General features: G+C 42.2%; 1 protein-coding gene across 1 annotated transcript in view; it reads right to left on the minus strand.

Moving 5' to 3' along the window:
• The window catches only part of Slc2a13 (solute carrier family 2 member 13), a 280,523-nt gene that overhangs the window by 64,879 nt on the left and 187,979 nt on the right, over positions 1–27,665 (minus strand). The window contains exons 5-6 of the mRNA XM_051160231.1: positions 10,742–10,905; positions 3,624–3,744 (exon numbers count right to left, since the gene is read on the minus strand). Of these exons, the coding sequence (XP_051016188.1) occupies positions 3,624–3,744; positions 10,742–10,905 (285 nt within the window). The remainder of the gene's footprint in view (positions 1–3,623; positions 3,745–10,741; positions 10,906–27,665) is intronic.

A 27,665-nucleotide genomic window follows, 5' to 3' on the forward strand; every position in this document is an offset into this window, starting at 1 on the left:
TGGTTATAGTAGAACAGGCCCATAACCCAGAGGCTTAGGTAAATCCTGCTGGTTTGAGGCTGATCTAGGCATCTTAGCAAGAAGTCAGATCAAAATAAAAGTAGGAAGGGAGGAAAGAAAGAAGGAAGTGAGGCAGGGCTGATGCTATAGCTCAGTGGCGGAGAACTTGCCTAGCATGTATAAGGCAGGTTTGATCCCTTATACTGCAGCGCATATGCTTGGCAACAAATTGAATATATTCATTCCGTTTGTGATTCCCGTAGGAAATTTCATGCAATCGGAAATGCTGCTCTGTAAAGAGGCGAAGAGCGGAGATGCCTCCTATGACGTATGCTGCATTAAAAACTATGGTTGAACCTGACGGTATATAATGCTGTGTCACCAATGGAGGATGGTCCTGCGTGGCTAGGAAGGAGAAGAGATGAGAGTAGTAAGTATAGAATTATTATCTTTTGAAGTGTCCCACCAGGAGAAATGGAGAATAAAGGGAACACTGCTTCCCAACACTTCCCCCCGGGGTGGGGGTTGTGAGCAGGTGAAATCTGTTTCTTAGTTTAGAAGACCGAGAATGTCATTGACAGAAGAAAACGCAGAGTGAACTTGCTGTGCAGAAGGAGTCATTTAAGCGTCTTTGTATTCTTGTGTTCCTTCCTTTCCCCACTATCATATATGCTTATTTTAGCCAACACACACACACACACACACACACACACACACACACACACACACACCACACACACATAGTCTACTTCAGTTTTATGATGACTAACCTCAAGGCATGGTGCCTCCTACTATCAAGGATAAAGATGAATCCAGGTTGATTTGAGAGGAAATCGGTAAAGGTGACTTCTGTAGACACAAGTAGAGAACTGATCTAATATTGGTGGCATTAGAGAAGGGGGGAGGCATGAAAGGAAGTCAGCATTTAAGGGAAAACCTGGAAACCTAGTGGGGAGTGTTTATAAACTCTGCCCCTCTTCCCTGTGGCTTCGAACACTTCTAGTTATGATTCTAGATTGGGGTTCGCATTGGGAAGCAGTAAAGAGAAAAGCACAGTGGGCCGGAGGAACATCCCTCCGCTGAATCTTGACTGACAGAGGGCATCGAGGGCAGCAAGGAATGTGCTGCAGAGGTAAGGTGCTGTCATTGGTTCAGTGACATTCTCCAACTCTTTGGGTAGTCTTCACTGACAAACTGCCTTCCTGGTCTAAGGCAAGAAGACAGGGCCCGAAGGTACTAGAAAAAGCAATGGCTGCAAGCCGTGTTGTGTCACAAAGGGACCCCGACATGGGAACTCCACAGGAGACCCCCTAAAGAATAAGCAGTCAGCCAGAGAGCTTTGGGGAGAGGATATGATGTATGTGGACTTCTGTTTCCTTAAATGAAGGGGGCGTTTAAGTTAAGTTTTATTAAACGCTCTGTCCACCTTGGGTATCTGTGACTCAATGCTGGGGCTAGAACACAAAGGATGAGAAAGCACGGTCCATTTGGTCAGTGAAGTACAGTGACATTACAAGGGTAGTCAGGTCTCAGTAAAGTTCTCAGCTGCGAACCAGGTATCACCATATCCACGTCTTTGAAGCCGACTCGTCACTTATCACTGACTTATCCTCCCAAGCCCTGTGCTATCACACACCTGTATTCCTACACGCTATTTTCTCCTACAGTTCAATCTGCCCACAGCAACGTATCACCCTGCCTCATTCAGCTACTGCACCTCACGCACACAGTGCCTTCCACCTGGCTCCTCAGACAGACACTTCAAATCCTTGGAGGATTCCTTTCCCTTTTAGCCCCTGGTTAGTTCGTAACTTTTTCTTAATTAATTTATTCAGATTACAACTCAATTGTTATCACATCACTTGTATCCTCCCATTCTTCCCTCCCTCCCTCCCTCCCACTTTCACCCTATTCCCCTCCCCTAGGTCTATGATCAAGGGGGACCTCCTCCCCCACTATATGGTCATAAGCTATCAAGTCTCATCTTGGTAGCCTGCTTATTCTTTCTTTGAGTGCCATCAGGCCTCCTCACCAAGGGGTGGTCGTCAAATATGGGGCACCAGAGTTCATGTCAGAGTCAGTCCCCGCTCTCCACATAACTGTGGAGAATGTCCTGTCCATTGGCTAGATCGGCGTAGGGGTTCGATATTTACTACTTGTGTTGTCCTTGGTTAACTTATTCTTAATTCCTATTGATTTTTTTTTCTCTTGAATATGTTGATAATTGATCTCCTTTTCTAAATCTCCAATGCTACCTGCACAGCCCAGGCAACTCTCTCTCACTCATGGACATCTGTTAACAGCTGGCCGTCCTATACCAATGCATGGTGTTTGTAAACTCACACATCCAGAGAGACAGTATAGAATGGAAATTTGGGGCAAGTCATTCCTCTTCTTAGCGTATCTCCACAAACAAATGCTCGGGTTCTCGGGTCGAAGAACAAGAGCCTCTGACATTGTGGATGACCTGGCCTTCTCAACACCTCATCTTACTCTGTTGTACTCTCACTGGCCCGTGGCTAGGCTTTTTTTTTTTTTTACCCAGTTCCTGACCACTTGTATGGTCATCACAGCCGCACTGTTCTTGATGTCCTTACTCCACCTGTCTTTTCAGGCTCAGTTCACACACCCGACCCCCAAAGCTAGCTTCCTCTGAGCCAGCCCCACCATTCCAGTCTTCCCTGCTGTTATGGGTTTTATTAATTATATCAGAAGCTGCAACACATACTGAGAACTTACACATGCAAGCAAGCTTCTAGGCAGTCTGTACATGTTAATTCATCTTTATTACAACCTCATAGGTCTTCATGCCATAGATATTCCATAGATACTCTCAAGTGCAGCAATAATGCATAGCATAAAACCATAGTTTATAGATGCTTTGAGATTCTGGAACTGTATGTCTTAGCGAGTACCTGTGTCTAAAGATCTGGAGATGCTAGTGTGTGTATATTAAGGCTATGCTACAAAACACTCAACCAGTCAGTGTTTGAAGGAAACATTCCTTAGGAATCGTCCAACCATTCCTTCACTAATCCACCTGTGCTTTCTTCAGTCCGCCTGCCACACAATGTTCACACCATTAGACTTAAGAAGATCGAAGGCCACGCTTGGACACTGAGACATTTTGTTTCCTTTCACCTTCATTTCCTCCTCCTGGTCCCCTGGAAGAGTTGCGGTGCTGGGGGAGCTTGTTGCTCCACTTGAAGACGGGTGCAAGCAATGAAGCTCGGTAAGGAGCACATGTCCAATGAACATGTGCAGTAGGCCAAGTCCAACAGCTGCCAGATGTTATTTATTCTGCCTGCAATTTGGATGCCAGCAGGCAATGAGCTAAATTGCCTTTGCTATGTGATTGATGGACTTTTAATCTGCAATCTTAGTTTTTAGAAAAACATCGCCAAAATTGTGTCAAATATCTCACTTTTGTTTAGTTTTTCACATTCTGTCTTTGAAGATTATGGTTTTCATACTTAACAGTTCCTGCCCCCTTTTCCTGTCACAATCTCTTCAGATACGAGCCTGCAAACACAAGACTTTTTCTATTCCTCTAAGTTTTAGAAATGTTAAAAGAAAAAAAAATCATAATTGGATCAAGAAGAGGAAACATAATAAAATCTCACCTGTATCCTGTGCAGGTGGCATTTTGACCTGAAGGAGCCATCGGTCTGAAAGTGACCCGTGGGGAAACCTGAGCTGAGAGCAGAAATCCCAAAGCAAGAATAATAAGTGCTACTGTGGTACCTAAAAAACAAAAGAAAACAAAAAGGGTTTTACTGAAAAGCTTGAGAGCATTATTTTAACACAGATTTGGTTTGACATCCTAGCTCTGAATAAAACTCCTTGATTTATGTTCCCTGGATAAAAGGATGTTTTACTATGTAAACTAATGGTCAGAAGAACTCACTAGCAAACACCCATTTTGAGACTCAAAGAAAGCAGATTTCAAAACAAATCCAGTTGTTAGAATGAGTTGGTAATGATTTTCTAAGAACAGAACAATAAGAAGCTAAGACCGAAACCAAATAAAATAATCAGTCTATGAAAATAACCTTCATTATCATGGAAAAGAGCAAATTTTCCCAGGTCTGGTAGGATGTTCCTGCAATTCTAGTGCTTAGAGGGCAGAGTCAAGGGGATCACAAATCCATGCCACCCCATGCTATAATGCAAGATCCTGTCTCAAAAAGCCATGTGCTGGGGATGCCGTTCAGAAGTACGGAACCTGTTTAGCACAAGGCCCTGGTAACACCCAAATGTGTGTGCATGCACATGTGTGCAGGAGTGCAAGAGAGCACCCGTGTGCAAGTGCACACGCGTGCGCACACACGCACCCACACCCACACACCCACACACTTTTCAGTTTCTGTCCCAGACACAGAATTGTGAGGATATGTAAAATGTGTAACAGAAAGAGATTCTGTGTTAGCCGAACAACCGACCTGGGACAGTATGTTTACAGTATGGAGCTCAGAGATGAGCTATATGAGGTACTAGAGATTTTACTGATATGACAAGCAAGTAATTCAGGATACAACCAAAAGTACCATTAGAGGAATAGGTACAATGGGAGCCCTGTGAGATCACGTGTCAGTAGAGAAGCAGCTGGGTTGAGGTGACCTCTGGTGTTGCCCAACTCTGATTCTGGGCAGAGCACATAGTCTTCCCCAAGTTAATTTTGTCCTCTTTAAAAGGGTCTTAGTGAAAATATACATAGAGGTTTTGAATTTTACATGCTACTATCTATCTAGAAGATCTTTCACAATGCTTTAGAATGTGTAGAAATGTGATTTTCTGTACACTTTCTATACACAGCAGAGAACTGGCAGCTTCCAAAGAACAGAGAAAAGGTGAAGGGTGTGTGTTGGGGGAACAGGGGAGGATGAAGGATGACCACAGGTCTACTGTCAGACTGTAGTTACAAACCACAGTAGTTACAGAGCAACTAGTAAAATCTGAGACTTTACATTCCTCACAAGGTTATTAGACTCTGAACACAAAAAAGAGATAGTTTGGTATTAAATTTTTTTTTCTCTCAACAAAACAAAAAACTCAAAATACAACATGACTTTTCTTGTTAATTTGTCAACCAAAGATGATGAGTACACAGGTATCTTCCCCGGCTACTTTCTTTCTTTTTTTTTCTTTTTTTAAGATGTATTTATTATTTATACAGTATTCTGCCTTTGTGCGAGGGCACCAGATCTCATTAAAGATGGTTGTGAGCCACCATGTGGTTGCTGGGAATTGAACTCAGGACCTTTGGAAGAACAGACAGTGCTCTTAACCTTTGAGCCATCTCTCCAGACTCCCCCCCACCCCCAGCTACTTTTATAGCTCATTGCTATTAGCTGAGTAAAGCGTTTCGCCAGGAAATTTTGATACTTTAAGATGAGAAGGAAAAATGGCACCTTCCTTCTTAAACTTGTTAAAGAATCAGCATCCACAAAAATTTATTATACACTTATTAGAAATTGTCATATATTCCTATCCTCTTAGTTCCATGACAGTAGCTCCAACACATCTTCAAATATGCAATGTGTAAAATATATATTTAAAATATACACACATCTTTGTCTCAGGAGGTATTGCTTAGGCAGATGGTTGCTTTTTTTCTTCCAATGTTGGATATTTTTGATCAAGATGAAAGTGTGTTAAGACTCTCAAATTTCAACGCTCAGGCCAAGATATGGGATTATCCCTGGCTGGGGAATGGGTAAAGAGAAAAGTGTACCTAAAGTGTCTGCCTCTTAAAATGTGAAAAATGCACAGACTGTGTCATCCTGGACACAGGGACCTCTCAACGGCTAGAGTTCATACGTCACCTGGGCGCTCCGAACCTCAAAGGCTAAAGGCTCTGGACCAGCAGCTGCTGCAAGCCACAGTGATTTTTACCTTAACCCACTTCTGAAGGAAATAAGTGTATAAAAGTCAGTTTTATACCTTTACATTCACTGCATGAGGGAAATTTGTGTATCTTGGTTTCCAGCTGGAGGGAATTCATGGATGCACCCTGACCTCATAGCCATACTTTTGGAAGATGGGGTCTGGGTGTGAGATCCACTAATGACCACGGAGCCCGAACAAGAACAAAAGCCCTTGCATCAAGATAAACTCCCCAAGGAGAATAGCTCTCTAAATGACTCTGTTTGTGCTCTAAATCTGAAAAGCAACTAGTCCATTAATCTGTTTCGTTCTGTTGTGTCATGAAACTCCCTGAGTTCCCCATGTCATTAGGACCAGTTGGTATTCTGCATTGCCATATCTTTTGTCAACAGATTCCTTGCTGCTGTGGAATCTGAAGCTCATCATGTCTGAGGACAGAACGGTTTGGTATGTTCTTTATTTTTCTTTTCAAAATGTATTTATTCACTTTAATCCCTATCGCAGCCCCTCCCTCCTCTCTTCTTGGTCCTACCCTCTCACTATCTCCCCCCCTTTTTTTTATTAATTTATTCTTGTTACATCTCAATGGTTATCCCATCCCTTGTATCCTCCCATTCTTCCCTCCCTCCCATTTTCCCCTTATTCCCCTCCCCTATGACTGTTTCTGAGGGGGATTACCTCCCCCTGTATATGCTCATAGGGTATCAAATCTCTTCTTGGTAACCTGCTGTCCTTCCTCTGAGTGCCACCAGGTCTCCCCCTCCAGGGTACATGGTCAAATGTGAGGCACCAGAGTACGTGAGAAAGTCATACCCCACTCTCCACTCAACTGTAGAGAATGTTCTGACCATTGGCTAGATCTGGGTAGGGGTTTAAAGTTTACCGCCTGTACTGTCCTTGGCTGGTGCCTTAGTTTGAGCAGGACCCCTGGGCCCAAATCTGCCTATCATAATGTTCTACTTGTAGGTTTCTAGGACCCTCTGGATCCTTCTACTTTGCTATTATTCTCCCATGCTTCTCTCATCTAGAGTCCCAATAGGATGTCCTCCCCTCTGTCCCAGTTTCCTGGTAAGTGAAGGCTTTCGTGGGACATGCCCCTTGGGCTAGTATGCAGATGTAAGTGAGTGTATACCATTTGATTCTTTCTGCTTCTGGGTTACCTCACTCATTATGATAATTTCTAGCTCAATCCATTTATTCACAAATTTCGGGAATTCCTTGTTTTTAACAGCTGAGTAGTATTCCATAGTGTATATGTACCACAGTTTCTTTATCCATTCTTCTACTGACCATCTTCCCCCTTATCTCTCTTCTTCTCAGAAAAGGGGAGGCTTCCCCCCACCAACTCACCCCACACAAGCACATCAAGTGGCGTCAGGTGCATCCTCTTCCAGTAAAGCCCAATAAGGCAGCCCAGCTAGGGGCAAGGGATACAAAAGCAGGTGACAGAGTCCATGTCAGCGATAGCCCCTGCTCCAGTTTGTTGGGGCACCTCATGAGGACTGAGAAACTCATCAGCTACATGTGTGTAGGGGACCTAGGTCCAGTCAATGCAAGCTCTTTTGTTGGTGGTTCATTCTCTGTAAGCCCCTATGGTTGACTGTGTTAGTCTTCTTGTGGAGTTCTTATCCCCTCCAGGTTCCTCTACCAATCCCCTAACTCTTCCACAAGACTCCCTGATCACAGCCTAATGTTTGGTTGTGTGTCTCTGAATCTGTTTCGATCCACTGCTGAGGGGGGAGGGGCTCTCAGAGGACAGTAATGCTAGGCTCCTGTCTGAAAGCATGGCAGAGTATCATTAATAGTATCCAGGGTTGGCTCTCTCTCTCTCATGGGCGAGTCTCAAGTTGGTCCAGTAATTGTTTGGCTCTTCCCTCACTCTCTGCTCTATCTTTTTCCTGGCTCACCTTGTTGGCAGGGTAAATTGTGGGTCAATGGTTTTGTGTGTGGGTTGGTGTTCTCCTCACTCTACTAGAAGTCCTGCCTAGGTATAGGAGATAGTCACTTCAGTCTCCATGTCCCCTACTGCTAGAGTCACCCCCATATCCTCCCGGGAACCTACCCCATCACAGGTCTCCAGCTTGTTCCAGAGATGTCCCCCTCCCCCATTGGTTTCCCTTCTCTCTCAGATGTTCTTTACTTTTTGTTTGTTTGCTTTTGGTTTTTTGAGACAGGGTTTCTCTGTGTAGCCTTGGCTGTCCTAGACTCACTTCTTAGACCAGGCTGGCCTTGAACTCACAGAGATCCACCTGCTTCTGTCTCCCTGAGTGCCGGGATTACAGTTCTGCACCACCACACCCAGCTTTATTTTTTACTTATTAAGAGAAACTCTGTGAGTTATTCAGAGAGGACTGCTCAGACTTAGGTTTAAGCCAATAGAAAGTCATTATTAGCTGGCCGTTGGCTACACTCGGCATTCAGGATTCCAGCATAGCCCTGAGCCTTTCTCAGGTGAGCTTTTAAACACAAAAACCATGTCCTAGGTTGGCATGCTTCAGTTAAAAAGAACAGTTAACCAGAATCAGAACCACAGAAGCCTAAAAGCAAGGTTAGTACATTTTGAGACATTCCCAGAACTATAGACTTTACTGGATTGAGTCTTTGTTTTAGTGTTGGCAGGTGATACTGTCTACTTGCTGAGTTTTACAGCCCGAATGGCACGTCCATCATGGAGTCAGTTGTGCTAAGGTCGGGACCCTGTTACAATAAACATTTCTCTTAACCAAGTACACTGGTAGATTTTTGAATTTTGGTGAATCTCTCCTAATAAATATATTCTCCCTAGAAAGTAAAATATGTTTGCTAAATATCATTCTGAAAAGTATCTAGTATAATAAGTTACAGAAGCTAAACTAAAAAAAAGAAAATCCCTTTATTATATTTATCAATTCTATAGGTTCTATTCATCTAGCACCTAGAGAATCTATATGCACAATTCATTAACACCAATTCACTATTATAGTATAATATTATAACACTATTAAAAGTTAATGTACAATGAAGTCCAACCCAAAATAATTACTGGGGATTGTGTGTGTGTGTGTGTGTGTGTGTGAATATATAGGCATAGTCCATCAGTGAATTGGAAAGTCTCATTAGTTTGAGAGGATAGATTATCATTGGGAGAGCAGTGCTAAAAACAAACTCAGGATGTGGGATAGAAATTGGATTTGTTGACCTCTGGGGTTCTTGCCAACACTAAGAGATGGTGTAAAGAGCTTTCTATGCAAGCTCGAGGACTTGAGTTCAATTGACAGTGCCCACATAAAAACTCAGGTGTACAAGGAATCTCTGTGCAATGTACGGAATCATCACCTATCAATAAAACAGTGTTGGCCTATAGCTGAGGCAGGAAATAGGAGGTGGGAGTTCCGGGAGGAAGAAAGGATTCTGGGACAGAGCAAGGTACAGGGATTTCGCCCTGAAATTCTGAAGAAGGTGGACGTATGAAACTGAGCAGAGGCAATCAACCATGTGGCAGAACTAAGAACAGAATAAACAGGACATTAGTTATGGCCGAGGCTTTTGTAAATATCTTTAAGCCTCAGAGTCATTATTTCAGGAGCTGGGGTGTGGGAGGAAAACATACATTGACATTCATGTCGGAAATCCTAGAATTGGAGACAAGAGACCCAGTCATGCTTCCTGCCGCCTGTGCTAGCCGCTTTGTGAGCTCCAGGTTCAGTGGGAGGCCCTGTCTGTCTGTCTCAAAAAAAGAGACTTATTTAGGTTCACCTGGTGTCTTTTATCTGCTAGATTAACACAGCTGCTATCTCTTTCTTGCATCTTTTCTCTAGGCTAAACACCTTCGTCAGCTTTACAAATGCCTGCTTTAAAACCTCCTCCTGCCCCTCACCTGTCCTCACTTAACTTGGGGCTCCTAAAGTATCTCGGGAAGCCCTCATCAATAGCTCACTTTTGCTTCAGTGCCAACGCCTGAGGTAAACTCCATTTCCAGGCTCAGAACAGGAGTGGGAGCATGCCACTCGGTCCAGGAACCAAGGATTGGACTGCCAGTGATTGAGGAAATCAGAACACATTTTCTCACCAAAAACTGTAATCGGTGCTAAAGCAGTTTTTTTGAGATGAAATTTTGTTTTAGATATAATTTTGTTTTAGTAGAATTTAGTTACTGCCACTCTAAAATCCTTATGTTTCAGTGTAAAACACACATTTTACTCCAAATATAAGGTTGCTATGGGAATACAGCCAAATGTGTTTGTACATTTGAAAAAAAAAAAAAAAAAAAAAAAAAAAAAAAAGAAAGTACCTGGTTTAGCCATGTAAAGACAATGTTACAGGTGGATCCCTTTACAGAGCCCTTTACACAGAAACAGTAGGTGAAATCTTAATACAAAAACACTTGTGTTTTTCCCTTATTTTGCTTTACCCATCAGGTTTTGCCCTAGAATTTAGGCCTGTTTTAAAAAGTCTTTCCTTGCTTTGTGAAGGAATTTTCTAATATTTGCCTCCATGCTACATCAAAATTAAAAATACAATGTTGCAAAATAAGAGCATAAATGGCAAGCTTTTCAGAACAGGCATGGCAAAAACTGTGGCTGAGCTCGTCACTTCTGCTTCTCTGAGTAGCTCTCCGACTGTTGACAGAAACACATCTTCGGTAAATGTGTCCATACAACTCCTTTCCGGTCACAATCTTGTTCTAACCACTTACTCCCGAACTGGTTGAAAGATCTTACCGTTATTTATTTGCTTTCTGTCGATCTTTCTAGTTTTGTGCTGTTTGCCTCAAAACTCACTCTCAGAAGCTGCTGTTATCTTTTGGGAAAGTCACTGTCCCTACTAGAAGGTTTTGGGTTTTTTTTGAAGCAGGATTATACATCCAGGCACCTACCTGCCAAACTACCAAAGGTAAGCTTCCTGCGACCCACTTTCTCGACAAGCCAGACTCCCACTAGAGTGAAAATGAAATTGGTGAAAGCCGTAACTGAGGCCAGCCATATTGCAAGTCTGTCATCTTCCACGCCGGACATCTGCAGGATGGTTGCGCTGTAGTACCTGCGAGCAAAGAACAGAGAAGATTGTTGTTGGTAGCTAGTCAAGGAAAGTGTCAATCAGACAGAGAGATGCAGCCACCTGAAAAAAAAATGGTTAACTACACTAACAGCATTGTTATAAGACTTCGCGTAAGCACTTCAAAGGCTCACAATGAAGGAACCGTTCTCAGGCACAGTTACTTGAGAGGGAGAAGGCTGAGTGCTTCCAAGATGAAATGTCCCACCTCTGACACTGTAGCAGCCACTAGGCTCACTAAAACCATGGAGGGTAAGTTCTAAGACTATGTATAAAGAGACTGATATAATGTGACCCTGGCGGTGGTGGAAAACGTAAAGGGTCTCTGTAAAGAAGTGCAGGAGAAGGGTGTGTCAAGATGTCCTTAGCTTTGTACAAGATGAAGCGTTGACCTATGCCCAAAAGAATGGTTTGGTGGTTTCTGGGAGATGGTGTTCCTCTTTGAGGTTAAGTCTCCAGCATGATCTAATTTTCTTGCTTACCCAAATTCAAAGAGACAACAATTTTCTCATGAGATACTTTTCTATTGAAAGAATTCAAACACCAACAATGCACTCTGAACTATGGCTTTGCCTAGCTTTGAGTCATTTTAAGCTTGACAGTTGGTGTTGAAGTAGAATGTGAAATCAAACCTGTTATTTTCATAGTAAAAAAAAAAATCTGTAGCTTCTAGCTATTTATCAATACTTACATATTTCAAAATAAAAATATGTCTTAAATATGTTTCTTTGATTTATCAATGGTTTGTTTGTTAGTTTTTAAATTAATGAAGACAAGGTTCTTACATGAATTATTAACAGCCTTACAGCTCATTCGTCCCAACAGAGTATTTTTCTTTTTAAAAATAGCAATCTGAATCCATAAATTACTGTGCAACATGAAAGGTATATTTTACTGATCACACTAACAATTACATAAGCCATTTGAAGATTCTGAATGATGACAGCTGTTATAAAACCACAAATCCCCAGAGGAATAACTCCTACCATGAAAACTGTGAATGTTTTCAGAGGATAAAGTGATGAAAAAAAATCTGTGAAGGCAATTCATCACACCCAAATGGTGATTTTTTTTAAAAAAAAGTTTTTAAGACCAATTTTCAAGTTTTGCTGCACATATTGTTACAGAGGTCTGTACAGCAAGGGTGCTTGTATCATCTGCAGAAGAAAATGAATCTAACAAGGCAGAACTAGTCAGGAAAACTCAAATGTGTGATGCTGAAATGACTCGGCCCTGGCTATGCTACCCAGATGCCAGGGTCTTCTTGCTGTTCTAGCAATGAAAAGTGACACATTGAACAAAATCATTCTCCCAATGGAGCCATGGAAAGTGAACCAAGGCTTTTTTGATGTTTTAATTTTTTTTTAATGCAAAACTGGCAAAATTGCCAGAGTTAATTTAGGGAATGCAAAAGAGAGCAGTGTTAAACTAAGTTGTTTGAGTTTATCTAAAATAGAATGTTATTTAGGTGCAAAACCATGGTGGGACTAGAGCTTTAGGGGCAATGTGCAATCAGACACTGTCCTGAGAGTTAAAAACTCAAATCTGGATGGTATCACTGCAGTGTACTGTACAGGCAAAGCTAGTCTGCATTTGCTAAATATTTATTTATGGACTGTGTATTGATGTCCTCAAGAGAGCAGGCTGATATTAGGGAATAAAATGGAAACAAACTGCTTTATTTTACTATGTGGAATACAGAACAGAAGAAAAGTTGCAAGATCTTTGATCCCATTGTGATCCCTGAGACTATGAACTGCAAAAACCTTCTTCTTGTTTGGTGTGGTTCAGCGCTAACACACACCTTTAATCCAACAGCTTTCTGCTTATTGTAGACAGGTGATTATGGTGTGGCTCAGCCCTTTAACAGATCACTGTACACAGGATTAATAAAGTTAACCCTAGGTCAAGAGGTGGACAAAGAAACCAGCTGACAGGGATTAAGTAGAAAGGAAGGGTTTTGAGAGAAGGGTATTTAAGACTGCATGGAGAAGAAGGAGCTCTTTAGCTTTTTGGCTTTTACTTTTTGGCTTTTTCCTCCTGGGCCGTCAGCTGAGCCAGCAGGCTCTTTGGCTTTTGGCTTCTCCTTTTGGAATATTGAGCTGAGTAGGAAGGTCAGCTGGGTGCTTTTTCTGCCTCTCTAAGCCAGCAAGTTTTCACCCCAGCATCTCATCTGGCTCCTGAGTTTTCATTGGTAAGATGGAACCTGTGGGGTTTTCTTTCATTATGACAACAAAGAATATTTTCATTTAATGTGTAGTGTGCCTTGCTTATGTATGAAATTTAATGGTTGGGGAGCCATGAAGGATCACAGGGCTTTTCCAGCAGGCATGGCAATCTGGGATGGCAGTGAAGGCAGAGAGACCAAAACACACAAAGGACAGAAATGTTTCATCTGGAACCCTAGTATTTAGTGTGGGCTGAAAGCAAGGGGGATATAAATACGGGCTACCCAGTTCCTTCTCAGGCGCCCTCACTCCCCCAAGTGGGCAATTCCTGAAAGCTACTGTAGTTGGGTTCTGTCTTATAGGCAATGAAAAAAGCAAATGGAACTGGAAGAGAAATCTCAAAAAGACACTTGTTCTGTGAGCAGACTGCCCCGAGAGACTTTTGGGTAAAGTGAGAGGCTAGAAACTGCCTTTGTCTGACCTGCTGAAACAAAAGTATCAAGAAAGAAAGACTCCATTGCAGGAAAGAAAAATAATGAGCATCAGAAACCTATGAGGGTAGCAGTAGGACAGCTGTAAAGTACAAACAGAAGAGTCAAGAAGAAAGCGTGGCTGCTCTCAGCTCCAGCTATGTGATCACGTGACGGGATGTGGTTCTATGGCACGGGGGAAGGAGCAGACATCTCTTCTAGAGTGTTACTGGCAACGTGGGTCCTCCAGAATCTACAACACCTCACTTATTGATGCAGAAATGGCTAAAAAGCCAGATTAAGAGCTCAAAATTGACCAAAAATGGACCAATGGCCTCAAACAAGCAGCTGAGTAAGGAAATCAATCAGGACCCGGAGAGTCAGTAACACACTAAAGAACAAAGTAGGAAAAAAGAAAGTTCTGATCACAGGAGCAGAGAGAAGAGAAAAAAGTCACAAGAGGACTAGATGAAAAAAGGAGAGATAAGAAAGACTCCATGGGGAAGAGCCTGGAACATATTGGCACAGGAGACAACTTCCTGAACAGAACACCAACAGCCCTGGCTTTAATGTCAACAATTAATAAATAGGACCTCATTGAGGCTGAGAAGCTTCTATAAGGCTGGAGACACTGTCAAGAGAACAAAGCGACAGCCTACAGACTGGGAAAAAATCTTCACCAACCCTACATCTGACAAAGGTCTAATATCCAAAATATATAAAGAACTCAAGAAGCTAAACACCACCAAACCGAATAACCCAATTGAGAAATGGGGCTTGGAACTAAACAGAGAATTCTCAACAGAGGAGTATCAAATGGCTGAGAAACACTTAAAGAAATGCTCAACCTCCTTAGTCATCAGGGAAATGCAAATCAAAACAACTCTGAGATTCCATCTTACACCCATCAGAATGGCTAAGATCAAAAACTCAAGCGACACCACAAGCTGGCGAGGATGTGGGGAGAGAGGAACACTCCTTCATTGCTGGTGGGAATGCAAACTAGTACAGCCGCTTTGGAAATCTATCTGGTGCTATCTCAGAAAACTGGGAATAGGGCTTCCTCAAGACCCAGCTATTCCACTCCTTGGAATATACCCAGAAGATGCTCCACCACACAACAAGAATATTTGCTCAACCATGTTCATAGCAGCCTTATTCATAATAGCCAGAACATGAAAACAGCCTAAGTGTCCCTCAGTAGAAGAGTGGATAAAGAAACTGTGGTACATATACACTATGGAATACTACTCAGCTATTAAAAACAAGGAATTCCTGAAATTTGTGGACAAATGGATTGAGCTAGAAATGATCATAATGAGTGAATTAACCCAGAAGCAGAAAGAATCAAATGGTATATACTCACTTATATCTGCATACTAGCCCAAGGGGCATGTCCCACGAAAGCCTTCACTTACCAGGAAACTGGGACAGAGGGGAGGACATCCTATTGGGACTCTAGATGAGAGAAGCATGGGAGAATGGCAAAGTAGAAGGATCCAGAGGGTCCTAGAAACCTATAAGTAGAACATTATGATAGGCAGATTTGGGCCCAGGGGTCCCGCTCAAACTAAGGCACCAGCCAAGGACAATACAGGCGGTAAACTTTAAACCCCTTCCCAGATCTAGCCAATGGTCAGAACATTCTCTACAGTTGAGTGGAGAGTGGGATATGACTTTCTCACGTACTCTGGTGCCTTACATTTGACCATGTCCCCTGGAGGGGGAGACCTGGTGGCACTCAGAGGAAGAACAGCAGGTTACCAAGAAGAGACTTGATACCCTATGAGCATATACAGGGGGAGGTAATCCCCCTCAATCACAGTCATAGGGGAGGGGAGTAAGGGGAAAATGGGAGGGAGGGAAGAATGGGAGGACACAAGGGATGGGATAACCATTGAGATGTAACAAGAATAAATTAATAATAAAAAATTAAAAAAATAAAAAGAAAGAACGAGCCCACTATGTGCAACACGGTGAACTAGAAGCCACTAGTGTCAGGAGACTAACAGATGAACAAAGGGGTGTAGCCGCCTAGCGCAGAGAACTCACAGACTTACAAAAAATTAGCAGACTTTCTCAGTTACAACTTAAAATTCAAACGGCTTCCACTCACCAATAAAAAAATATGCAGACTGGCTGGCTAATTAAAAAAAAAAAAAAAGCATGTCCTCTCTAAGAAACACAGGCCATAATTAAAGTTTTAGTGTGTGCAAATGCCAATATTTTCATGAATGAAGACATGAGGCAACTTTGAAAAGGCTACCTCTTTTTATTTGCACTAGTGTGCTTTCATTATACGCCCTAGGAGATCCTCTGAGGACACGCTTATTCAAAGGTGCTGAGTGTTCTGTGAACACTCCCCAGGCCACCGCTGCTTTCTCTCCGCCCCTCCCATTCATTCCTTTTGCTCTTCTGGACAGATCCACTTCTTCCATGCCACATACACACACATGATTTTATTATCTGTGAATTATGACGCCATATTTATCTAGGAACACGAATGAGAGGGAAATGCAGTTTTCTTGTTTCTAGGAGATTGGCTTAAATTTGCTTAACATGACCAAGCATAGTTGCATCGACATTCTTGAAAACAATGTCACTCTGTTCTTGTGTCAGTCACTGGTTTATGTGGCTGGCTACCACTCAGTCGGCATACTGCCTTCTAAACCTTCATGCAATAGTTTGAGTTTTCAAGGGCCTAGGCCTCCGGTTAAAATGGGGGCAAAGGGTAGGAACCTCCTTCCTGTGAGAAGATAGAAACAGAGAAGGGACTCCCATTTAGACTTGAAGCAGGACATACTTCAAAGTCATTTCTTTAAATGCTCCCTCCCTGGGCATCCCTCAGTCATCTCACAGGTACCATCCCCCTACCCTCCTACCCTCCCCTTCCCCCGGGAAGGAGAAACCCTAGGACTGCCTGTGCCCACAGAAGACTCATTCCTAGCTTTGTAAAGAGGCTTTAGGTTTGGATAAGGTGGAGCCTGTACATGTGCTGCTGCTGTCTTAGGAGTGGCATGTGCCTTCCAAACTTGACTTTTAAATAGCAGGCAAAATAGTTAAGAAAAACAAAAAAACAAAAAAACAAAAACAACTTTCAAGAAGCAGTGAAAGAATATGGATAAGTGGTCACATGTTTAACGTAATTTATACGTTAAACACACATGTGCACAGAGCACTTAAGAACTTTCAAAACTCCATTCTTTCCCTTCCAGAGGCAACAGCTTTTTCTACTCTATCTATCGTGCAGAATAAACAGATATATTAATGTTTTTTTTTAGTTACTTAGATTTAGTTAACATAAACTATCAAAATATTTAAGAGTTCTTATAATTGAAAAAGATAGAAGCTCAGTGAGCAGGTTATATTTAGGAATATAAATGTATATGTAAACACATATAGGCGTGCAATAACAATTAATGAAACAAAAAGGAGGCCATGAGTTTGAAGGAGAGCAGGGAGGGGCATATGGGAGGGATTGGAGGGAGGAAAGGGAAGAGAGAAATGTTGTAGTTACATGATAACCTCAAAAACAAAATAAAAGAAGATAACGGCCCAAGACACTTGCTCTAGTCGGTGTGGACAACTGGTAAAAGAACGAAAGAAGCTGAAGCCTGTCACAGGGAGTTAGCTCTAGGAGTCAGCCGCTGAGACAGAACAGAACATGAAAGCTTATAAAACAAAAACAAACAAACAAACAAACAAACAAACTCTCATAGCAAAAATCTATGAAAATATTACTGTCATAAGTCTAAAACACATGGAATATGCTATTGCTGGCAGTGTTTTAAGTTGGCCAAATTAACTGAAGAATTTTGTCAAATATGTTAATATGGCACCACTTGGCTGTACCAGCTTCTACCAGTAGCAACTGGTTTGGGCTGGAAGGTGGTCTGGTTAACAAGACGACCAAACTAGAGAGCAGCTGATCAATTATAAGTCTTAGAAAATGCACAGGCAAGTTTCATTTTTTTTGGGGATCTTCCATTAGCTCCTAAAAAAGTCAGTCTATGTTTATATGTCATACCAAGAGTGTATATACTGAAAACACAATTTAAAATGCCTTGATAATAATGCCAGCGTTTGAGAAGACAGCCTGGACTACAAAAGAAGATGCTAAAATGCAAATGGAAATGAAACGAACCCTTCTTAAAGCAAAGACATGAACAACAGCAACGAGAGAGAGAGACAGACAGACAGACAGACAGAGACACAGAGAGAGAGAGATAGACAGACAGACACACACACACACAAAGAGAGAGAGAGAGAGAGACAGACAGACACACACACACACAGAGACAGACAGACAGACACACACACACACACACACACACACATACACACAGAGACAGAGAGATTTTCTCTTAACTGAGAAGTATTTCCTGTTGAAGTAAAATAAGAGGGACATCTATGAAAAATAAATCAACAGCTTTAAGAGGAAAAATGTTTTAATCAAGGTATAATTTAAAAAAAAAACTTAAAACTTTGAAAAATATTTTATATACTCTTTTCTAAAATATAGATGCAAGATACAAAGGCAAAGATACAAGTTAGAAAACTAGAAATTAAGATTGTGGCTATTTCAGATCAGGCCTGACATCTGAGCTGGTATATCATAGTAACCTTAAATTAAGCCATACTCCACAAATTAGAAAACCTGTGGGACAAGTAATTAATAATCATATTTAATACATGATAACAAATTTCAACATTTAAATACTTGTGTTAGTCTTCGGGTCTAATCAAGGAAAATATGACAAAGGTTGGGAGCCTTCTACAATTCCCTGATGCCCCCAACAGGAAGTCCCTCTGTCTTAGAAGCCCCTTTTGAGATTCCACCTCTGGAGACCTCAGGAAGAGCATGTATCTGCTTCACCAGCCTGACCCTCCTTCGCCCCTCACAATGCAGAAGCTCTCAAGTCTGACCTTCAATTTACCAATTTGCCTGGATAATTTACTCGTTTTTTTTCCCCATAAAGTATTTTTGCACTTGATGCCAGATACTGGACATTTAGGATCTCACTAATGCTTACATCTCCCAACTGTCACGCTATGTGGACATGGCTACGGGTGACTACTCCAAACCCATTTGTATGTTACTGTAATTATATAATTTAACCACAAATCAATAAAATGCAAACATTAAAAATGAGCTATATTAAGAACAGATCCCTATTCTTTGGAGAGGCAAGGAGATGAAGCTGAGACAATTTTGTGGGAAATCATGACCCTGAACCAGAGAGATTCTTTTTTTGGTTTTGTTTTGTTTTGCTTTCAGAGACAGGGTTTCTTTGTGTAGCCTTGGCTGTCCTGGACTCACTTTGTAGACCAGACTGGCCTTGAACTCACAGTGATCTGCCTGTCTCTGCCTCCTGAGCGCTGGGATTAAAGGCGTGTGCCACCACACCAAGCTAATGGAGAGGTTCTTGTCCTGGCTTTCTTCTCCGGTATATTTCAGTCCTTGTTCACTTGGAAAGAAACTAAAGCCTGAGATTCATGGACAATATGGGTATGATTTACTCAATAAAACCAACAGGATTGTTAAAACAATGGGCATGCTGTTAAGGGGAGGTGAGAAATAAAATGTCCAGGATATGCTTATGGCGTGTCCCCTTAACCGTCCCAGCACATGGGTCCTAATTATGTCAGATAAGAGCGCATGGCATTTGCCTATCATGTTTCAATTTCCCATGTATTCTAACAACATGCAGGGCTTTAGTTCCTTCAGATTACCTGGTCGCCAGAGGTCAGGCTCTTTTCCTCCAAATCCTATATTCCCCAGAGCCTGAGGTGGTGGAGAATAAACTAGGGAGAATGACATCACCTTGGTTCCTTCTCTTCTTCATCCTCTGTTTGCTTTCTGGTCACTTACTATCCCATGGAGATTTGTGACCCGGCTCACAGTTTTCCTTTGACTATGTCTTTGTCAGATTCTCAGAGCAGTGTAGGTGTATGGTGTGTCATACATACAGAAGCAAATTATCAGACTTCCCCAAGGCAAAGCCACTCCTCAGATCTGCACCTGAATCTCCAGCCACACAATTCTTTACTCTTAGAGACTCCTCCATCCTCCACAGACCGCTCCTTTCACTTGCCACCATCACTTACTGCTGCCCAGTCACCATGTGTTCTCAAGTATGGTATGTGCGGATGGACACGGAGCCCCTTCAGCCACTCAACCTACTGCCTCTATCTCTTAATTTGCCAACACAACGTCTAGGAGTAAGAAACATTTCTCCAGCAAGTTTTCAGAAGACCAAAGATACTTTGGAAACTACGCTGCCATTCCTCTATGTTTTTGTTTCACTATCTTCAAAGTCTTAGCCTGTTCATGTTACAAACCACAGCTATTCGTATCCAGTTAACCCACTATGTACTTTCAGCTAACAGCTAAAGGGGTCTCCAGAATGTGGAATTTCTCACTCATGGGAGAATAATTCCATGGCACTCATCTCTCAGCCTGTACCCTTGAGTCATCCCTGGGAAGCATAGTGACCTGAAGGGCACGCCTTGACCATCAGTCCTCCTAAGCCATGAACTACAGGTAGCATTGGGATCCCTCCCATGAACTCATTAATATTTCCAGATGATTAACATTAGCCATCTCTCCTGAATTTGTTGCTTAAGAAATTAATTTGTATCTCTCTGATTACCCACATCCCTTTTCTCTCACATTACGGTTACTTTAATAAATGCACCTACTTCTTGTACTAAGCTAATATTCCTGGAAGAATTGTTCATGTGTCTTTCCCTTTTGCAGCTGCTATCACAGGCTGCTGATTGTTTACAGGCATTTACTAGATGTTTATGCAAAGCATAACACAACCATAAACTCCTTTCTTCCTATATTTATCTTTGTAGACACATATAATTCATGGACCACGATGCTTTAACCTTTCTAAACGCATAATGGAATAGTTTTAAATTTTGAATATTTAAAAATAATCCTAATACCATTGATGAAAAAGCAATACGACCATCCAGAGGGTTTGCAGAAATTAAAAGAGTGCTGGGGAGCAGAATGAGAAGGACGAGTGGGGGAACTGTCGTGAAGGCCTTAGCTTGTCCACCCCCTCACTGTCCAGTGCTATCCTGCCTCCATGCAGCCATGGTCCTTTCTGCTTCACTGGCTAGCTTGCATTCCCGGCATCCTCCCAGTCCTGAGACCAGGACTTCTCCTTGTGTTTCATGTTATGTATGTTTTTGTATGGCTGTGTGATGAGTATGCAGGTTCAGTTGAGATCAAATATGGTCTTCAATTAAACATGATCTCTCTGATCTCAAAGCACACTGGTTAATCTAGGCTGAGAAGTCAACTCCAGGACCCACCTGTCTCCTCCACCTTTAGCCCAATGTTGGGAAGCTATCCCTTCATTTGGCTTCCTCCTAGCCCCTGGCTGTTAACATGGATATTGGGGACCAGAACCTAGCTTTCATGTTTTCAGGGCCAGCACTGTACTAACTGAGCCATCTCCTCACCCCCCCCCAAAGCAGGATTTAAAAATGACTATAAATAACTTGTGAGATTTTTATTCTAACAGTTATAGAAACTATATTTTCCTTCATGGTTTATTGTGTCTTTAGCTTCAATTGGTGTCCATCTAACAACTCATTAGAGCAAGTCACGGGGAGGATGGTGACAGTCTATTTAAAATTCCTCTCAGGAGTCTTAAGAGGTTGAGAAAAGGGCAGGTCATGACATTTTGCTTCAGGAAAAGCACTGCTTATAGCAAAAGGGATTTTAAAAAAGTATCTTAAACTGCGATGGCCTCAAAAGTTTGGTTGCAAGTAAAAGTTTGGCAGAATTTTTAAAATCTATATAAAGTTAACATTTCAGAACATGTTTACATATGACTCAAAATCTCCATGGACTCACTAAGATCACAGACCAAGAGTGTGCAGAAGGGAGTGCAGAAAAGAAAAATAATGTAGGGCTCATCTATTCAAAAAAGCAAAGCAAAACAAAACAAATTGGTAAGCATTCAGTTTCTAGTTATTTTTTATTCTTCTCAGTGTATAATGAGTATATACTACTTACATTTTTCCTATGAAATAGTAAGATTTTATACATTAGCACATGCCACATATTTAGGCACCATCAGCCCAGCACTGATCCACTATTAGTTTATGTAAACCAAACATGAAATAAACAAGAGAAAGTGACACCTGTGTGTTTGTCTTTAGACAGGCTTTGTATTTTCTGAAATATGAAAGAGCAATTAACACATAGCTATATTAATGACAATGCAAATATATTTCAATGTAAATGTAGTAATAGTAAAATGTCTCAATCTGATGCAATTAAAATGCATTTTCAGGGTCTATAAGGCACCAGACACAGTGAAAGATTAAAAAGATGGGGGGGGGACTTATTCCACTGAGGGAGACCACCAGGCTCCCCAAGCTACAAGCCAAAAGAGAAGGCAAAGTGGTACTTGACCATGAAGACAGTAATGAATCCCATCTCGCTACCCGAATGCATAATTGGTGATTCCAATTACCCAGCTTGGTCCCGGCTGGGCAGCTGAACACAGCAACCCCTCCTTCCTCTCCTCACTCAGCCGAGAAGTGCTCGGGTGCAGCTTGTCTCCGTGTTGACTCTGCCCCCAAATCTCAACTAAAGTTTATTTTACTTCATTGCCTTTCTATATACTTAAGCACTCTTAAGCTTTGTTTGAAACGAGGAGACTTTGGAATGACTATGGATAAATTTTATTTCTCTTTCCCCAAATATCAGAAAGAAAGAGGATCAGTTTTTTCCTAGGCCGGGAACTAGTTGAGCTGGAACAGCCCTGGGGAGAGGACGTGCAAAGAGAAGCCTGGCATGCCCATGCATGATTAAACAGTCAATTAGGCTGCCTGTTTGGTGTGGGCATGCTGACAGTGCTGTGTTCTTTGATGTTTAAATAAAAAGGCCCTAGAACTGTGCTTTATTCACTCCAGAACACACACACACACACACACACACACACACACACACACACACACACACACACACAATGCACCAGCATGTGCGTCTACATGCTCTGTATTAACCTCTTTGTTTTCTGTATAAAAAGTATTTCCATTTTCAATTCCTAGCTCCAGAGGCTAAAAGCCAAGGCAACTCACATCTCCATTGGGAACAACTCAGTGTCAGCAAAGACGTGCCTTGAGTAGGCTTTCCCAGGAGGGTCCTTCCACAGACATGGAACACAGAGGGAAGGGGAGTCCTCTATGCCCTCCATGGTACCACAGGAAATGGTGTGCTGGAGACTTGTTACACACTGAGCAGGAGCTGAATTTTGTGTACTGCTTATTTGTTTATATAGATCTTCTTGGTGTTTTTGAAATAAGGTTTCACTCTGTAGGCTAGGTGGGCTTTGAATTCATGTAGTTCCCAATGGCCTTGAATTATAACGCAGTGGTCTTCTGGTCTCAGCTTCCTGAGGTGTGCGCCAGTAGGCGCACCTCAGCTGACTGCCAACCCAGAGTCATTTACTTCTTCATTTTGACCCACTCACACTAACCCATGTTAGGGTGGCCTAGAATCTGTACTAAACCCCACTGCCTCAGCCTCTGCACTGTTGAGAACACAGACACGTGCCAACACATCTGGCTCTGAGCAGGAGTTTTCTGTTTCCTTTCTGCTACTTCTATTTTGATAGCCAATTATAAAGCCTGATTTAATTAATTATTACAATTCCATGGGAAAGTAACACTGTTTTGTTGTGAAGGTCATTGGTGTATTTTTTCTGAAATCCTTTAGAAAGTTTTTTTCTTCTTCTTTTTACAAAGGCAGAGAAATGACAGCATCATTTGTGTGAAGATGAAAGAGGTTAGACCTGGAGCGAAGAAACACATGGTTCTGCTTGCCACTGCCTGAGACCCTCTTCTGGCTTTTTTTTTTTTTTTGTGATTTACATAGGGTAGGAGTGGGTGGGGTGGCAGTTTGGATGAACTGGGTAATCAATCACCCCCTTTCTTCTAATTTTAGGGTCAGCTTGTTCCTGCTTCTTCCTCCTACCCCTACCCTCTCCTAGCCTTGTGCAGTGCAATGCTTGGAAATGCTCCTGGGGTTCATCTGACACGAGGGGGAAAAATAAAAACAAAATGGAAGGCGCAACTGTATTAGCTTAACGGTAAGACATGGAGAACTATAAGGTCATGCAGGAAGCAGCGTCCCCTGGGCAGGCTGCCTTCAATGCCTATAGTCTGCTGCCTGTTCAGCTTAGGGGAGAAAGCATTCCAAGATTTCATCAAGAGAATTTAAGGGGAGGTCTTTACCATCCGTGACATGCCGCAACACCTTATGGTCTGTAGAACAACTCCGAAACAAATTAAGTCATTCTAAATCAAGTGATTATCAGGGATAGAGGAAACCTGTAGAGATATATGATGAATAAATAATGGAGGGATATATTTCAATTTACAGGTTAGAGTTGGCCATCTGTTTAATGTAAAGAGTCAGAGACATAACTAAAGACCAATGTAGGAGGAGAATCTTGAGAGCATTGCCTTTGTTCTGGTGTTACTTACAGAACTTCAGCAACAAAACACAGTGTTAAGGTACAATACTGTTTCTCCCCCGCCCCAAGTTTCTACGTCCCCATTACCTAAATGTAATGATGTGACTTTGTGTGGTTAAAAAAAAAATATATGCTTTAGACAGAATCAAGGTCGCTAAGCAGATGGCACAGTGTTGAGCTAGATTAGACTGAACTATCCAGGTGGGCCTAATGAAATTACAGTGTTGTCCCACGCTGAAGAGAAAGACGGAAAGTAGAGGGCATGTGGCCATGAAGACAATGGCTACTAACTCTAAAGACAGAGTAGGGAGAGGCATGAGCCCATTGAGGTTGAGGTAAAGAGATTGATTCTCCCCATATCCAGGCTGGAATGCAGTACTGCCAAGATAACAAAGTTTTCCTTAGTGAAATCTCTGCCAGGTTTCTGATATACAGGACTATGAGATAAAAAATTGATGGTATTTTTTTAGCAACAACAACAACAACAGCAACAAAAACCACCCAGTATATCCACTGATAAGCCAAAATTACAGGACTGGTTACACAAATTATGGCCAACCCACGTAAAAGTTCTATATAGATAGTAAATAGACATTCTATAACAGACTGCTATTCTGTGACTTTAATACTGTGAATTAAAGCATGTAAGTTACTAAGAATTCTCAAAGATTGAAACATACTTCTTTTTATCTCTAACTTTTAGACAAATTTAGATGGTTGTGGCAGAGAAATCCCTGCCAATGATTACCGACTCCTTACAGACAGAGCTACACTGGCTCTGTGATGACCACTGGCACAGCCTGTCTACTGTCACTACTGCCTCTTTATTGGGACTTCAGCACTCATCTCACAACACACAGACTCCTCTCCTCCTCATCAGTCCCTATTCCCAGCCCTTTACACATAAAACTCTTTCCAGCTCATGGCTCCCAAATGAAGCACGAACAGTTTCCAGGTATGTCTAACATAAGGCGTGTGGCTGCATGTATCCAAGGACAGTTATAGGGGTGGCCCGGTGAAAACCATGAGATATTTTGTGATTTAAAAAAACAACAAACTCAGCTGTCCAATTCGTGAGTGTCAACTGTGTAGATGACAATGCTGTGTTGCAGTGCCAAAAGGCTAGGCATGGATAGTAGATGGAAGAAGTTGGGAGACTCGCAGCTTGTTTTGTGAACAGATATTAACAACTCTAATTTGATCATCAACTCTCTCGCTCCTTCAGATAATGAACTACAGGAGTCCTAGACTACATCACCACTTCAGCTGAGTTGTACATGTTAGAGAGCTGCAGACTGAGAGAGGTTAAGAATTTGTCTGAACTAGACTCCTAGTGGAGGGAGGGGAACACCAATGCACCCACAAAAACTTCAGTCCAAAACTTATTCTGCCTGCAAGATGTGCAGGGATAAAGATAGAGCAGAGATTGAGGGAATGTCCAACTAATGCCTCGTCCAATCTGAGTCTCAACCCATGGGAGAGAGCCAGCTTCTCACACTATTAATGATATTTTCTATGCTTACAGATAGAAGGCTAGCATAGCTGTCCTCTGAGAAGAGCCATCAAGCAGTGGATCGAAACAGATGCTGAGACTTACAGCCAAACACTGGGTGCAGCTTAGGGAGTCCTGTGGAAAAGTTGGGGGAAGGATAGAAGGACCTGGAGGTGACAGGCACTCCAGAAGAAGACCAACAAGGCCAACTAAACAGGACCCAGAGGGGCTTTCGGAGACTAAAGCACCAACCAAGGACCATGCATAGAGTGGATCTAGATGCTCCCACACAGATGTAGCCTATGGGCAACTCAGGCTTCAAGTGGGTCCCTTAATAAAGGGAGCAGGAGTTGTCTCTGGCATAAACTCTGTTGCATGCTTTTTGACCACCCCACCCCACAAGGGCTGCCCTGCGAGACCACATGGAAAAGGACACATTCAGTCCTAATGTGATTTGATGAGCTGGGGTGGGTGGGTGGGTGGGGCTCCCCTTTTCTGAGGAATAGGTAAAGGGGATGGAGGAAGAGGGAGGGAGAGTGGGATGGAGAGGAGAGGGTGTAGGGGCTACAATCAGGATGTGAAGTGAATGAACGAACGAACGAATGAATGAATGAATAAAAGTTAATTTGTTGGAGGTTGGTCTGAGGTACCCCAAGTTGTTTGTACCTTACCTAGAGCTTATTCTTGTTTCACCAATAAAAAGCCATCACACCTGGGCAGGGCAAAGGGGATAGATATGGCTAAGGTTGCTGGGTTTTTGGAAAACAGACTTGAAGAGGAAGAGAGACCGGAGGAAAAGAGCAGGAGGAAGGAACACCAGCACCATGGGTTATGTAGAGGAGAAGCACATGGCTGGCATTGATGGAGATTTGGCCTAGATGATGATAATTAGCAAGTATTTGGAATTATGGATGGGCATTGGCTTGACAGAAATTGTTAGAAGCAGATGGCATAGGATTGGGGCAGGATATGGGATACCTGCCCCAATATGAGAGGTAGTTTAGGGACTTAATGCCTGCTCTGCCCCAGGTTAATTAAGGGTATTTTTAAAATATAGCAGGTGTCTGTGTCTTCATTGATTGCTAGCAGGTTAGAAAACACCACAGTAATAATAATTATGGCCTGATAATAAACATTATTATGCCATACTGCTAATTTAACCACATTAATTTAAAAACAAAACAAGAAAACAAAAAATTAATGAACAATAAAAAGGAAAAGAATTTGTCTGAAGTGGTGTGTGTGTGTGTGTGTGTGTGTGTGTGTGTGTGTGCGTGCTCCAAGCACATTTCCCAAGTCCCATTTCTAAAACCTATGTGGGACAAACACTAATCTACATCCTTATCCACACGTTGCCTGAATTTCCACATTCTTACATGAATGTGTAATTTTATAAGTGGCTCTGTCATCACTACTCACTGTATCTGGCTCTCTTTCAGTTTTTGTACATATCTTAAGTGTACAGTCTTTTTTGTTGTTGTTGTTTAAATGATTTAGCTGAATAACACACGGGGGCTCCTTAATAGTTAATCGATGTCTGTTAACTCACACATAATTTTTTTCTCCCCCAGTGATAACAGAAAATCTATTAGTTATTGGCCTCAAAAGTTTGCAAATCACTATTTCACTATACAGTTTGCTATTAATAATGTAAGTTAAAGTGGTCTGAACTGAACGCATTAAGGCCACCACTCTGACTCACTCTGCAAGGGGACAAGACTATCTCTTCTCACAACATGTTCCATCCCAAGGACAGAGGGAGGAGCTGGTTCACGAGTAGAGTTACTGGCCCCAACGACTGCTGGTTCATATGACTTTTGTGAAACAGGGTGGTACAAGCCTGTAATTCTAGAATGCAGATGGCAGAAGCAGGAGAGTTGCAAGTCTGCAGCTAGCCTCAACTATGTAGTGAGACCTGCCTCAGAAAACCAAGTGGGGTAGGGGTCAGGGGTTGTGGTGCGGGGGTGGGGTGAGGAGGAGAGGAAAACAGGAAGGACATTGCAGCAAAGCGGGGGCAAATTTTATCTAAAATGAGGGAAGTCAGCAAAGAGGAGCATCAAGGAGTTATGCTAAGCAGCCCTATTATATTATTGTCTGTAGTGGATGT

The sequence above is a fragment of the Acomys russatus genome, chromosome 17, assembly GCF_903995435.1.
Source record: "Acomys russatus chromosome 17, mAcoRus1.1, whole genome shotgun sequence".
Taxonomy (NCBI): Eukaryota; Metazoa; Chordata; class Mammalia; order Rodentia; family Muridae; genus Acomys; species Acomys russatus.